Genomic DNA, 16,444 nt, shown 5'->3' with positions numbered 1-16,444 from the left:
TTTATCTACTTGCACTGGCGTGCTTTCTAACTGCTAGGTTAGCAGGAGATGGGACAGAACAATGGGAGCTCACCCAGTCGCAGGGATTCAAACCGCCAACCTTCTGATCTGCAAGCCCAAGAGGCTCAGTGGTTTAGACCAAAGCACCACCCTCATCCCCTGTAGTCCAGCAATGTCTGGTTGGCATGATATTGGCTACCCCTGCCCTACAACTTGTGCTGGATTGAGAAACAGGAAATTACATGACACAGCATGTGGATAGAACAATAAATATAAATACCAGCTACAGAGCAACTATTTGTGATGGTGGGATAAATTAGATTAAGTTATGAAAACAAAGAAAGCGGAGATAATGATTATTCTGAAATCTCACAATAAGGGTGGCAACTTGAATAAAATATTGGGGAGCTCAGCAAACCCTGCCCTGCATCACAAGATGAGGTACACACTCACCATTTGAATGACAATGGTCAAATATTTTATTGGGGGAGAGGACAAAGGGACCTCAGCCCCTAGAAGCTGGCTCCTACGGATGTCTTATAAGCATGTTTGATTCTGTGAATGTGCATTGAAAAGTGCACAATGAGAACATGCTGTGCATAGTCTGTCATCATGATGCATGCCATGATATCATGTGTTAAGATATGAGGGAGAAAACTGATTTTGTTTGCATTTTAATGAGAAATTACCTAAGTCACATGTCTTGCACCAACTAATGAAACACAACTATCATTCAAAATTCACACTTCTCTGAGTTTTGTGATGCAGTTCTCCAATCAAATATTGTGCACAAAAATGCATATATTAAGTGAAAGTGTGCATAAAATTCACATTAGGTTTACAGCATACAAGAATGCATTCTCTTGGGTACATCTGCTGACAAATATGTGTATTTTAGTCAAAATTAATGTGTTTATTAGGAGGTAATTGCACTAAAATACTGATGCAGTTCAATGAGGACTTCTTTTAAAACAGCAACAACAATAATTGCTACTTGCTACAGAACTGTGGAGAACCAAATTAAGATTGAAAACTGAGAATCTGAGGGAATCGGAAATCAACACATTCCTCCGTTTGTCTCTCTGGCCCTCTTATCTGATTGGTTCTACTGCAAATGCTCCTTCTGCACAAGCATATGAGATGACCAAATGGAACAACCTGCCTTCACCACCTGCATGCTATTCTGGGAGTCCTCCCAGGTGTTCTTTTTTTGTGGGGGTGGGGGAAGCCCCATTGTGCAAGCTGACCCCTTGTGCAGGGCTTCTTCTGAAAGGATTTGTTAGTTGAATCCTAGCCCAAATCTGCAATCTTGAGAAAACAATGCAGATTAATTAAATCTATGGAAATAACTTGTTCCATTGCTTTCAATGGGACTGCATTAAAATTAGCTTTAGTTGGATTGGGACCATTATTTCTATAGTGAGAATAATGCATCATTTAGATGTTCTATCCAAATATTCCCAGTGCCATTTGCTTCCTGTTGACAAATTATAGACGAAATTATTGGGGAAAAGATTGTAATGATGCCCCAAGAATTTTATTATTAATCCCCAGTAGCTGAGGCTTCTGGAAAAATATTCCCCAAACCCATCTTTAGAGATTTCAAACACAACTGATGCAAGAAATAATGAATTAGCTAGTAGCAAGGAGATCACTCCCAAGGGGTTTGAGATGTGCCAGAATGGCTGCTTACCACACTTCCACGGCAAGCAGCGGTGGTGGCCCGATGCAGTTGTCCCTCTCGGCTGGTGCAGAGGCTCATGGGTTCCCGCCAAACCCTTAGATTTGAATGAGCTGATGCGTGGCAGCCTAGGGGGCGTGGCTTGGGGAGCAGACCTGAATGAGGCAGTCTTTGCTCAGGTCTCCTGCCCAGCTTTTTATTCTGGCTGGCCCAGCTGAGATTTGCCAGATCCAGGAGAAGCATGAAAAGGGCAGAGGGGAGATTGGTGATGTGTGCACCTTGTATCCTATTGCTTGGAAAAACCCTGGAGTGGAGGGGACTTAGGCACCTGCCAGGAGGCAAGGAACTTCAGTCTCTGCAACTGCTTCATGGGGGCAAGTCCTACCAGAGATGAGTTGCTGTGCCCAGTAGGCAAAGACCCTCCTGTGTGGAACGGGTTTTTGCTAATAAAGAGCATGCACAGCATGCACAGTGTGGTTTATTGCTGGCTATCCTTTGACACTTAGTATTAAGCACTGTGGCGTTTGCCCTCCTAGGTGGGTCATAAGGAAAGGGTTAAATGAGTTGAGTGTGAAGTGATTGGCCAGTGGGAACCCAAGGGGAGGAGTTAGAGTTAGAGTTGGAGTTGTGTGGAAATCTGTTGGGAGTTGGAGAAGGAAGAGGGAGGATAAGTCTGAGGGTTGGTAAACTAAGGATAAGAAACTGACAAGAAAAATTAACTGAAACCATAAACTTGTTCAGGCTTACAAAATAAACTTGATTATTTGTTTTAATGTTAACAACTGTCTGGACTCCATGTGTACCCAAGAGAAGCAGGTTGGTGGCAGCGGAAAAGTGATCATAGTGGTGGCACAGGGAGCAATAGACCGTCAAATGTCCGGGGACCCTGTGTGATCGCCACAAGCACTATTTAAAAGAAAGGTAGAATCACAGGAATGTGGTGGGTTCTGAAAATGGATATTTCAGCTGTCAAAGACCAGGGCAAAAAGGTGCATCTTCAGCATTCACTGAAAGCTGTATAGTGCAGAAGCAAGATGCTTTCTCCAAATTAATCTGGGAGCTATAATATATTATTATAGCGTGCTAAGAGCTTTTAGGAGACCCCTATTCCTCTGCCATAGCTACAATTCCCAGTGTTCCCCATGAAGAAGCATTGGTTGTCAAACTACTCTGGGAGCTATAGCTCTGGGGAAGGAATGGGGGTCTTCTAAGAACTCTCAGCACCCTTAATAAATTATAGCTCCCCAAATTCTTTGGAAAATGCCATGACTGTTTAAAGTAGTATCATAATGTTTAAAACACATGGTATGAAGGTGGCATCAAATTCCCCTCTCTCCCCAAGTGTGACATCTTCATGGGTCATTAGCGACTTTGTTTACTTTGAAAAGATAATTCCAAACAAGATGGCAGAATAGATGGTGCTTACTTTGTCCTTTCCTAACTGTAAAGTGCTAAAGGGTTTCAAAGAAGCATATTTAAAGGGCAGCCTTCTTCCATACAATCCTGTTCCCTGATTGTGCTCAATTTCAATAGGCTTTACAATGGGATGTGGGTGGCGCTGTGGGTTAAACAGAAGGTCGGCGGTTCGAATCCCTGCGACAGGCTGAGCTCCCGTTGCTCGGTCCCTGCTCCTACCAACCTAGCAGTTTGAAACCTAGCAGTTTGAAATAGGTACTGCTCCGGCGGGAAGGTAAACAGCGTTTCCGTGCACTGCTCTGGTTCGCCAGAAGCGGCTTTGTCATGCTGGCCACATGACCCGGAAGCTGTACGCCGGCTCCCTCAGCCAATAAAGCGAGATGAGCGCCGCAACCCCAAAGTTGTCTGTGACTGGACCTAATGGTCAGGTCCTTTATGTTCAAAAATATGATTGGTTCAGATGCAAGACTGGTTATTTTTCTACTGTGGCACCCAATTTGTAGAATGAATGCTCCCCACATTAAATGGGGGGCGTACTTTGCGTGGATGCGCTCAGCACCCGTGATCCTACATGGCTCCTAGCAGTATTGCCTGGCATTGCCCCCCCCGCCCCCGAGGCTGGATAACTGGAGGGTTCCCCCCCAACCTCGGACAGTCAACCAATCCCGGTGGGGGAGGCGTTGCCAGGAGAGTGGGCCAGGTAGGGGGTGGGACTTCCCTACCCACACAATAGAGGGTGGAACTTACCTGGGGGATCATAGTCAGCTGCAGAGCTCCTCCCACCCCGCCCTCCCTCGGTTAAGCTTTCTTTTGCAGGTTAACTTCTTCTTCACAGGGATGCCTGCGCTGCTATGTATTGGTCACTGTTAAAGGGCCAGAAAGGAATTTTCCTGCATTGGCTGGTTTTGCCTTCCCCGTAGCAAAACGTTACAACTTTGGTGGTTACAGGCCTTGGATGGAATCCTTTAGTCTTTCTTCCCTAATTTTTTTTTTGAGGGGGGCGTGAAGCGGTGACACATGCCACCCCCTGTAGCAACGATCCCAGGTTTCCCCATTAAAGGGATTGTTCTGAGGGGAGTCACTGAACATACACTGAGAGGTTGTCATTGGTCTCCCCCATGTAGCGGCAAATTGGGGGGTGGGTGGGCTCTCTGCTTGAACAGACGTTCTCCAGAGCCAGTTCAATCCTCACTCAATCTGATGTTCCCCAGATTGGGTCTGGGGTCTGGGGGGCGATAAAGGCCCAAGGTCTAAGCCAAGGTCTCCCTACACCTGAATCTTAAATAAAGTTGTGGCCAATTTTAACCCCATAAGACAGTGTCGTGTGTCTTTATTCCATGCGGGAGCTGGCCTTGGGGTGGGGGGTGGGGGTTTTCACCTGTCTGTGCAATACCCTTCGTGGTTTTGGCTGTATCAAACTTAGTTTTATTTTTATTAAAATAAAACTAAGTTTGATACAACCAAATAAAACTTTATTATGTTTTAAAATAAAACATAATAAATAAAACTAAAACTAAGTTTTAGTTTTATTTATTATGTGTAATTCTCTACTCCATCTCTCAGCCTCTGTCAAGTGAAATCCACCTTGTCTCTGCAGGTTCTCTTTTGCAAGAGACAGGGACTCTTACTGGTAATGTGCCACATCCCTAGCAAGCATTGTAACACGTTCCCCACCTAAAACAACACCATTTTGTGTACCTAAAAGTGTGTGTGTGTTTGTGTGTTCAGATCATCCTTAAAGCTCTAATTAGTTCAGCATGGGACAGCTCCATCTAGCTTTTTTGTCCTCCAAAAGTTAAGGCTACTCCATCATTTCAGGATTTCTTTCCCTCATTTTTAAATATTATTACTGCAATACTGCACTATTCAAATCTTGCTCTCTCAGAAACCTGGGCTAGCAGAATTTTAAAGCAAAGCAAGAATCTAAGTACAGTGGTACCTCAGTTTACAGACGCTTCAGTTTACAGACGCTTCAGGTTACAGATTCCACAAACCCAGAAATAGTACCTCGGGTTAAGAACTTTGCTTCAGAATGAGAACAAAAATTGTGCGGTGGCAGCGGGAGGCCCCATTAGCTAAAGTGGTACCTCAGGTCAAGAACAGTTTCAGGTTAAGAACGGACCTCTGGAACGAATTAAGTTCTTGACCAGAGGTACCATTGTATACTTGTAATGAACTGTACTCCCTGTAGGAAGGTTATCTTCAACACTGCTGTGAGAAACAAAGAAGTAAACTGCTCTGCAGCAGGTAAACTGCCCTCCATTTTCTCCTAAAAATGTTTCTTGGATTGAGGCTATATAGACGGAATGCCAAAATATTGTAACTGAATAATAACCCACTCCCTTCAATGGTAATGTGTCTCTTAATCTCAATCTGATTTTTTCCTTGTGGTTTGAATCCAGTTGCAATGTCAGATAAAAACACATTAAGCAAATAAACTGCTTATCCAAGGAATTAAAATATCTGCATTTCTGGTTTACAATCACAGGCAATCTGCAAGAGAGATCTCATGCAGGGTCGTAAGAAGTCAACCTCCCCAGCTTTTGTGAAAAGAAAGCCAAAATAAATTACAAATAGTTTTTTGTTTTTGTTTCCAGAAATATGAAGTGTTCATAGATATCATCTGGCTGGTGAAAAATAAAACATCCCAAGCACTCTGAGAATATATCAAGCTAGGAACCTTACCTGTGAAGAGGAAAGATGCCATTCCTAAAGCCCCAAAGTAAGGCATAATGATAGAAAGGCTAATTTTATAGTTGCTTTGATATTGGCTAGAAGTCAAATGCTTGAAACTGATGAGTCAGTTCCATGAGTTTTTATGTCACCTGAGGACATACAGTGTTCCAATTCATTCAAGTTTCTGCTAGTCATTATAAGAAGTTTCAAACAGAATTATTGCCTCCCCATTCACATTCCAGAATTCAGTAATAATTCTCATTAGTTATGTTCCTCTATTTGGTGTGAGCCTGTTATTTTGTTTTCAGTTCCTAGGTGTAATATGGTATATAATATGTAATGTATTGGGGTGAAATTACCATTGGGAGTTCAGGTACAGAGGCTCACACCAAATTCCAAATCAGTCAAACTTTTTTCAGTACTGCATTACTGGCCAGTTGAAAAAGCTTCCAACAGCATTTCAATTATGACACCTGCTATGCAGGAAATATAGGGCATCTTAGCTGTTCGTTCTTCAACCAATCACCTTCTGCCATCCCAGCACCTCACCATTTCCCCTCCAACTACAGACCCTGAAATGCAACTTAATCTATTGTTCCCTGCAGGAATCAGAATCCTCCTTGTACCTCATATGGGGTTGTTTTTCACTTTAATATTCAGCCATTAGGTTCCCCCTTAACTATTTCTTACCAGTTTTGTGATCAGCTTTCACTCTTTCCTATGTGACATTGGCTCCCCCCCCCAAAAAAAATAATTCATACACAGCCCCTTCAAAGGGCAGCTAACCAAAACGGCCCATGCTGAATAGGGAGGGAGGGTGCAGCAAAAGTATACAGGAAAGTTTGGTGAGAAGGAGGCAAATAAATGGCCTGGCTGACTGCTCTCCTGCATTGGCCAAACCGCCCTATGGTCAACTCTTTTACTTCTCCCACAGGCAAAACCAAGTGTAGCCTCCTTTCCAGGGGAGCTGGGATGTGGCAAAAGCACACCCATTTTAAATTGGAGGAGGCACTGTAGTTTAGAGGAAAGGTGAATAAGAGGGGATATGATAGACGGTTTGTTACCTGTTGTGTATTTCTGTGTTTTTATACTGTAAACCTCCTTGTGATCCTCAGATGAAGGATGGTATAGAAAATAAATAAATACAAATAAATATGTTTATAAAAGTATGCATGGCATAGGGAAAGTGAATAGTTGAAACGCCCCCCCTTCTTCTTACACTAGAAGTTGTGAACATCCAATGAAGCTTAATGGTGAAAGATTCAGGACAGATAATGTCACTCCCCACTACACGGCTCCAAAAGGAGTCCTGGCGGGTGCACCTTTGGGAAGAGAGGAAGTCGGGTGAGAAGCCCCTTCCTACTGATATCACTGGGAACTGTAGCTCTTGGGAAGGAATGGGGGGTCTTCTAAGAACTCTCAGCACCCTTAATAAATTATACAGTACCTCCCAAAATTCTTTGGAAGAAGCCACTACTATTTATAGTGTTTAAAATATATGGTATGAAGGTGGCGTCAAATTCCCCTCCCTCCCCAAAGTGTGACATCTTCATGGGCCATTAGCTACTTTGTTTACTTTGAAAAAAAAGATAATTCCAAACAAGACGGCAGAATAGATGTTGCTTACTTTGTCCTTTCCTAACTGTAAAGTGCTAAAGGGTTTCAAAGTAGTATACTTGAAGGGCATCCTTCTTCCATACAATCCTGTTCCCTGATTGTGCTCAATTTCAAGAGTCTTTACTATGTGTTCCACTATGTTCAAAAATATGATTGGTTCAGATGCAAGACTGGCCATTTTTCTATTGTGGCACCCAATATGTAGAATACCCTCTTTCTAGTTACTTCATTTGGCCCCATCTCTTTTAACTTCAGATGAAGATCTAATGCCTTTTTATTTCACCAAGTTTTTAGTGTGGGTAGAACTTCCTGGTTTTGGTTGTATCAAACTTAGTTTTATTGCGTGTAGACTTATTGACCTTAAAGGACCTAAGTTTGTCATGTTCATTAGTTTTAGTGGGCTTGACTAACGCTAGAGACAATTCTTTAAAAAATGTTATTTTATCCTTCTCTTGTTTTCAGCTTTTTATTCTCAAAAATGATTACATATAAAAGTAATTACAGCAGATTCAACTTATTTTAAAAATAGGTAAAAAATACAATAAAAACAGCCTGTAGATAGGAAAACGTAACATTTTTATAAAACACCCAACAATATTTGTGTTTCAACATTTATCTGTGTAATTTTCCACAAACACAGTAAAAGGAGCACCATGTCTCAACAAAATGATTATCTACCTATGTACATCCCTTTACTCTTATCATGTTCACCAATTTTATTATGTGAACATTCTCCCAAGTATTCATGATCCAATTATCCATTATGAGGTGCTTATTTTCCTCTAATGGTAACTAATTGTGAATCAAGCATAGTTAAGAGGTGTGTTACATTTTTTCTATCATCTGACAGGACGTACCATTTTATGTAACCAAAAAGCACCACTACTGGATATCATATCATCATCTCATCTCATCTCATCTCATCTCATCTCATCTCATCTCATCTCATCTCATCTCATCTCATATTTTACATTTCTTTTAGCACAGATGTCCAAAAAGCATTTTTTCTTGGGTGTGACCAGAACACATCCTTCTCTCTCCTTGTTGGGTAATACCACCTTCATTTTTCACACACTGAAGCCAGGATTTTGCTTATCTGTGCTTATCACTGATTACTTGGGTAGTAGCACGCCAAGGAAACCACATGGCTACTCTATCCTTTTCTGATGGGTCAGCATTCAGTGGATGAAAGGCTTCAAGGACACCTCATTTTATATAGCCTATCGAGCAAGCTAGAAATGAGGTACCTTAGGGTTCTCACCAGGGTGGCCAAGTGTTCTACTAGTATTACAAGAAGGGATTGCACGGTGTTCTAAAATGACTTCTTGAAAACTGGACATAAAAATGGAAAATGCAGTTCAATGAAAGCAAGTTAACAAGATTTACATTTGGGCAAAACCATGTAACTTCGCATGTACAAGATCAGCATCTGAACTGGGCCCTTTGAGATGGACAATTAAAATCCACAAAATCATAATACTTTATATAGATCTATGTTGGAACTTTAATTGGAATACTACGACACAACTGGTTTTGACACCTACATTATTACCATATAATACATTGTCTTATGTGTGCATCTCAATCATACTTGTGCCAGGACCATTCCAAGGGAACTTGTGGCTTTCCAGATGCTGCTGGACTCCAGAAGGGCCAATGGTCTGGGTCCTGGGACAATCAGAGCTGTAATCCAGCAACATCTGGAAGGCTGAAGATTCCAGAGATTCTTTAACATTCCTATATGCTACAGGCATGTCCAGGCATTCCAGGCTTCATGTGAACCAATGCATTCCTATTACTTCACCCCGCTGCCCTTCAATATTTTGGATATGAAGGTCTGCAGAGAGGAATATGCCCTATGCTTATTGATTTCCTGAGTTATTTAGAACCATGACCATGAAGGTTTCTAAATTATGCGAGGAGCCTAAACACACATGGAGCACATTCTTCTTTGCACAAATTTGCCCTCTAACATATGATGGGAACTAGGAGTGGAAAAATATTAGATGGGGCAGAACTGGAGAGTGAATCCCCACACTCACCCCATCTGTTTAAACAGGGTGCTTGCCAAATGGTCTTATACTTCCATTGTGATTCCACCTATTTATTCTGGAAAGATAGTCAGATACAATCTTAGTTATTTCAGTGGCTTAACTAAGAGAATCCTCTTTCCTATTTATCATTGCAGAAGGCACTATAGCTTCCTTCTACATGCTAGCATGATGAGGTGGTCATCATGTTAGATAGCATTATTTGCCCTCTAACATATGATGGGGACTGGGAGTTGAAAAACAAAGCCTTTTAATATCTTTCTTTAGTCTTAAGAAAAGGTCATGCTTTTACTATTTTTACTTGAAAAATATCACCTTCTCTGCCGTCCTACCAAAAGCATCTTTCACATCTTTGTTCCTCAGGCTGTAGATGAGAGGGTTGAGCAAGGAGATCACAAGAGTATAGAACACAGAAACTATTTTGTCCTGATCCTTTGGGAAACTGGAGCCAGGCCGTATATACATGAAGAAGATGGTTCCATAGAAGATAATGACTGTGATCAAGTGGGAAGCACAAGTGGAGAAGGCTTTGTATCGACCCTGGGCAGAGCTGATCCTCAGGATGGCAAAAAGAATAGCGATGTAAGAGACCAAAACAATGAGAAAAGTTGTCAGTGCAATTATAGTGGATAAAACGAAATGCACAGTGTGAGTGACATGGGTGTCTGAACAGGACAACTTAAGTATTGGGGGAACATCACAGAAAAAATGATTAATGATATTTGAACTGCAGAAGGACAAAGTAAAAATAAAGGAAGTCTGGAGAATTGAACTTGTAAGTCCACAAGCATATGCAACCACCACCAATATAGTACAATGCTTCCTTGACATAATAGCAAAATAGAGCAGTGGGTTGCAGATGGCTGTGAAGCGATCGTACGCCATCACAGCTAGAAGGCAAACTTCTGTGGTTATGAAAACAGCGAGGAAGAAGAATTGCACTGTGCATCCCTTGAAGGAAATGGTTGTCTTCTCTGCCACAAAGGTTGTCAGCAACTTGGGGGCAATGGCAGTTGAATAACCAATATCAATAATGGAGAGGTTTCTCAGGAAAAAGTACATTGGGGTGTGAAGCCGAGCATCCACACTGGTTACTATGATTATCCCAAGGTTGCCTATTATTGTGGCTACATAGATTATAAGGAACAAGAAGAAGAGTGGGACTTGGAGGTCAGGGTGGTCCATGAATCCTACCAGGATGAACTCTGTTACAGTGCTTTCATTTTGCTTCATTCTATATCCCTCTGTAAGAGAATTAAAAAGAATATGGTTTTTGAAGCTGGATGGCTACCAGACTGCATTAAAATTCGTTCATTCAAGTAAACTGTACGTTTGAGGGGAATGAACAAATACCACAAACTACAGCATTGGGTGTAGAACCTTTGGTCCTCCAGGTTTTTTTTGTCTCCATTCCCATCAGCCCCAGCCAGCAAATCCTATGGTCAGGGCTAATGGAAGTTGGAATTTAATTGCTTCCATTATTGAAATACAGGTGCTGTTATTTCCACATTGGATGGGAATTAGTTGCAAAATTCCCTTCATTTTATAAAACTGGATTTTACCCATAACATTTTACCTATAATGCTTAAAAATATTGCACCCTGTGACCAATTAACATAGTTTAAAGGTACATCTATTCACACTTCACCTTCTCTTAAACACCAGGAAGTAAAGTTAGGCCACTGAACTGTGCGTATGCCCTTAAGCTCTAAACTGAAGTACTCCCATCCACAAAGAAAGAGTTAACACAAACTAAATCAAGTTTTAGAATTTAATTTACTCTACGGGAGAACCTTTTATATTCACATCCAACAACTTAGGCATTTGGGAGCAATTCCTTGAGTCACCTGATATTATCTGGCCTGCAGGAAGTGTACCTATCTACACTGGGATTGTGTGGGTTAATCTGTAGCAGGTTGATGTGTGACAGCTGAGATTCTATGAAACCAAGGCTTTCATGTCTGCTCACTAAGGTGTACATTGCTACTCTGTTAGGGATACCTGCACCAAAACCTATGTGCATGAGTTCATATTCATTCCACAGGGCTGACCACCAAAGTGAGCAGAGTGGAAGAAAAACCAACATGTGAAGGGTATTCCTACTTATCTCTGAATAGTGTGCACCAACAGGGGCATTTTTTAAAAATTAAATTTTATCTCAGCCTTTTCATCAAAAACTTTCTTTGTGACTTCGTTCTCTCCTGGAAAGTGCGGCCATTTTAAGTTATGGGCATTTCCTGACAAAATGTTGTCTGTGGACAGAGGAAGACTGCTTAAGTGCCTCCATCTCCTTGCATGTGTTCCATGTTTCATTTCTGCAGAAAACCCTTTCCTTGTGGGACAACTGTAGCATAGGACCACTTCACTCTCCCTCCCTCTTTCTCACACATATCCTGCCATTCTTTCACAAGCAGTTCAGAGTAATAAATAAAATTGTCAGGATTGTGTAATTCTCTACTCCATCTCTCAGCCTCTGTCAAGTCTCTGCAGGTTCTCTTTTGCCAGTGACAGGGACTCTTACTGGTAATGTGCCACATCCCTAGCAAGCATTGTAACACTTTCCCCACCTAAAACAACACCATTTTCGGTATCTAAAAGTCTCTCTCTCTCTCTCTCTCTCTCTCTCTCTCTCTGTGTGTGTGTGTTCAGATCATCTTTAAAGCTCTAATTAGTTCAGCATGGGACAGCTCCATCTAGCTTTTTTGTCCTCCAAAAGTTAAGGCTACTCCATCATTTCAGGGTTTCTTTCCCTCATTTTAAAAATATTATTACTGCAATACTGCACTATTCAAATCTTGCTCTCTCAGAAACCTGGGCTAGCAGAATTTTAAAGCAAAGCAAGAATCTAAGTACAGTGGTACCTCAGGTTACAGACGCTTCAGTTTACAGACGCTTCAGGTTACAGATTCCACAAACCCAGAAATAGTACCTCGGGTTAAGAACTTTGCTTCAGGATGAGAACAGAAATCATGAGGTGGCAGCGGGAGGCCCCATTAGCTAAAGTGGTACCTCAGGTCAAGAACAGTTTCAGGTTAAGAACGGACCTCTGGAATGAATTAAGTTCTTAACCAGAGGTACCACTGTATGCTTGTAATGAACTGTACTCCCTGTAGGAAGGTTATCTTCAACACTGCTGTGAGAAACAAAGAAGTAAACTGTTTTACAGCAGGTAAACTGCCCTCCATTTTCTCCTAAAAATGTTTCTTGGATTGAGGCTATATAGACCGAATGCCAAAATATTGTAACTGAGTGATAAACCACTCCCTTCAATGGTAATGTGTCTCTTAATTTCAATCTGATTTTTTTCCTTGTGGTTTGAATCCAGCTGCAATGTAAAACACATTAAGCAAATAAACTGCTTATCCAATGAATAAAAATATCTGCATTTCTGGATTACATTCACAGGCAATCTGCAAGAGAGATCTCATGCAGGGTCGTAAGAAGTCAACCTCCCCAGCTTTTGTGAAAAGAAAGCCAAAATAAATTCCAAATAGTTTTTTTGGGGTTTCCAGAAATATGAAGTGTTCATAGATATCATCTGGCTGGTGAAAAATAAAACATCCCAAGCACTCTGAGAATATATCAAGCTAGGAACCTTACCTGTGAAGAGGAAAGATGCCATTCCTAAAGCCCCAAAGTAAGGCATAATGATAGAAAGGCTAATTTTATAGTTGCTTTGATATTGGCTAGAAGTCAAATGCTTGAAACTGATGAGTAAGTTCCATGAGTTTTTATGTCACCTGAGGACATACAGTGTTCCAATTCATTCAAGTTTCTGCTAGTCATTATAAGAAGTTTCAAACAGAATTATTGCCTCCCCATTCACATTCCAGAATTCAGTAATAATTCTCATTAGTTATTTTCCTCTATTTTTTTTTACAGTAAGTTTCCCAATTGTGGAATTTCCTCCCCTCTGAAGTATGGCTGAATGAATTTTAATCTACATATCAGGCTTAACGTGTGCTAATGTCTGAGCCTGTTATTTTGTTTTCAATTCCTAGGTGTAATATGGTATATAATATGTAATGTATTGGGGTGAAATTACCATTGGGAGTCCAGGTACAGAGGCTCACACCAAATTCCAAATCAGTCAAACTTTTTTCAGTACTGCATTACTGGCCAGTTGAAAAAGCTTCCAACAGCATTTCAATTATGACACCTGCTATGCAGGAAATATAGGGCATCTTAGCTGTTCGTTCTTCAACCAATCACCTTCTGCCATCCCAGCACCTCACCATTTCCCCTCCAACTACAGACCCTGAAATGCAACTTAATCTATTGTTCCCTGCAGGAATCAGAATCCTCCTTGTACCTCATATGGGGTTGTTTTTCACTTTAATATTCAGCCATTAGGTTCCCCCTTAACTATTTCTTACCAGTTTTGTGGTCAGCTTTCACTCTTTCCTATGTGACATTGGCTCCCCCCCAAAAAAATAATTCATACAAAGCACCTTCAAAGGGCAGCTAACCAAAACGACCAATACTGAATAGGGAGGGAGGGTGCAGCAAAAGTATACAGGAAAGTTTGGTGAGAAGGAGGCAAATAAATGGCCTGGCTGACTGCTCTCCTGCATTGGCCAAACCGCCCTATGGTCAACTCTTTTACTTCTCCCACAGGCAAAACCAAGTGTAGCCTCCTTTCCAGGGGAGCTGGGATGTGGCAAAAGCACACCCATTTTAAATTGGAGGAGGCACTGTAGTTTAGAGGAAAGGTGAATAAGAGGGGATATGATAGACGGTTTGTTACCTGTTGTGTATTTCTGTGTTTTTATACTGTAAACCTCCTTGTGATCCTCAGATGAAGGATGGTATAGAAAATACATAAATACAAATAAATATGTTTATAAAAGTATGCATGGCATAGGGAAAGGAAATACAGTGGTACCTCGGGTTACATACACTTCAGGTTACAGACTCTGCTAACCCAGAAATAATGCTTCAGATTAAGAACTTTGCTTCAGGATGAGAACAGAAATCGGGCTCCTGCTGCGCGGCTGCAGCAGGAGGCCCCATTAGCTAAAGCGGTGCTTCAGATTAAGAACAGTTTCAGGTTAAGAACGGACCTCCGGAACGAATTAAGTACTTAACCTGAGGTACCACTGTAGATGAAACACGCCCTCCCCTTCTCCTTACACTAGAACTTGTGAACATCCAATGAAGCTTAATGGTGAAAGATTCAGGACAGATAATGTCACTCTCCACTACATAGCTCCAAAAGGAGTCCTGGCGGGTGCACCTTTGGGAGGAGGGTGAGAAGCCCCTTCCTATTGATATCACTGGCATATTCAGTAGACAGGAGGAGTGAGGAGTAGCAGGCAGAGGCTACAAAGGGTTTCCCAACCCTCTCCTCCTCCTCCTTCTCGAGATGCTGATGTGGCAAGGAGGTGTGCAGTGAGGAACCAGCACTGGAAGGCCTTGAATAGGAGGCTGTTGGCAGTGCTGCTGTCAAGGCGGAAGTGGGGGCCAGGTCAGCAAAAACTCACAAGGTTCCAGTGAAAACTCTTTATTCAATGAAACAAAACCAGCTCAGGCTTAGTGAACACAGCAATTCTTACCAGTTGGTCCTACTCCAATGATGCAATTGTGAGGGCTGACGGTCCCCGCCTTCCTACAGCTCTCTATGTCTCCTCCTCCTCTGGGTCCTTTCCAAGCAATCTGGGACTTCTTTGACTTTGTGCTCTGCCCTCTTCAAACCTCTGCAGGATCTGGGAGACCACGGGGGGGGGGGGGGAGCTGGTCACAGTACAAGGAGGAGACCCCCTGGCTTCTTCAGCAGCCTGCCTCACCTCTGAATTTTGCTCCCCCTCCTCTCCAGCCTCCACTTCTACCTTTGATTCTGGACCGCTATCTGCCTTAGTGTCTTCCTGCTCATTAAACCCTGTTACCGCTTCAGCTTCTGACACCACCTCCCTCCAGTTTGTTCCTTCTTCTTCGTCTGAACACTGATCGTCCCCCCACCACCTATCTCCTGGCTCTGAGTAAGTTCCCTTGTGAGTTCCCTTGAGGTCCCCCAGCTGGTGCCTCTCACCACACCTTTGCATCCAGCCAGTCCATGACAGGTGGCAGCATCAGTGGCCTGAGGTGGCTCAGAGTAGTTTATGGGACATATGGAGGGACATGTCAGGGTTGTGGCAGAGAAGTGGGCTCAGCAGAGCCTGAGTGGGTTGGAGATGGCAGGGCAGTTGAGACTCTCAGGACAGAGGAAGCAGTGGTCTCAACCCTCACCAATTTGGATCATGACCCAGTAAGATTCCAGGAGGAACCTTACTGGAGTATCAGAGGTCCATAACACAGGGTCAGTTTCTCACTCCTCCCATGCCAGCCTTGCATATCCCCACTGTTTTGTGATTCTAAAGAAAGCAATCGAGGCAATGCATCATCTGATGTTTCCCAAAGAGGAGTTGATCAATGACCCAGAACATCTGTGCCCAGTACATTATGCATCCTTTGATAGATAGAAAGCAGAAATAAGTAATTGCACAATATTCAGCTTATTTTACAAAGAAACAAGAAATACAGTAAAAAACAGCATGAAGATAAGAAATCATAACATTTTTATAAAGCTCACAATACAATTTGTGGTTCCACAGTCTCCTAAATTTTGTTACTCCAGCAAATAATAAGAGGATTCTGCCTGTCTATCTTCTCTTAATCTTCTAATGTTCATCAGGTCAACCACCTGAACATTCTGCCAAATGTTTGTGATTTGTTTCCTCTAATGCTAACAAATTGTCAATCAAGCAATAGTTGGTGTCTAATAATTTCTCTATCATCTGACAGAATATGGCCCTTATGGAGCCTAAAAGCCCTGTTACTGGATTCATTGGTAGGGCATGTCCTAAAATATACCCTTAAAATGAAATATATCAATTGCAAAAGGCACTATACCTTACTTCTACACAGTAGCTTGATAACCTGGCCATCATGTTAGAAAGCATTCGGCTAGCTTATGTACACACTAAACCTTGTTATATCTTTCTTTAGTGTAAAGAAAATGTCATTT

The 16,444-nt window shown here is 42.0% G+C and overlaps 1 protein-coding gene across 1 annotated transcript; it reads right to left on the bottom strand.

Annotated features, from left to right (window-relative positions):
• Positions 1 to 9,738: 9,738 nt before the first annotated feature.
• LOC309350872 (olfactory receptor 5AR1-like) lies at positions 9,739 to 10,674 on the bottom strand (the record flags this gene model as incomplete). The annotated part of the gene is made up of 1 exon (XM_081878166.1): positions 9,739 to 10,674. The coding sequence occupies one exon, from the start codon at positions 10,672 to 10,674 to the stop codon at positions 9,739 to 9,741; it is 936 nt and encodes a 311-aa protein (XP_081734292.1).
• Positions 10,675 to 16,444: the final 5,770 nt, after the last annotated feature.

Source organism: Podarcis erhardii, assembly GCF_964252035.2.
Source record: "Podarcis erhardii genome assembly, chromosome: 1".
NCBI classification, from domain to species: Eukaryota; Metazoa; Chordata; class Lepidosauria; order Squamata; family Lacertidae; genus Podarcis; species Podarcis erhardii.
Note: the sequence above shows the minus strand (reverse complement) of the source record. Positions and strands in the feature narration are given on the sequence as shown.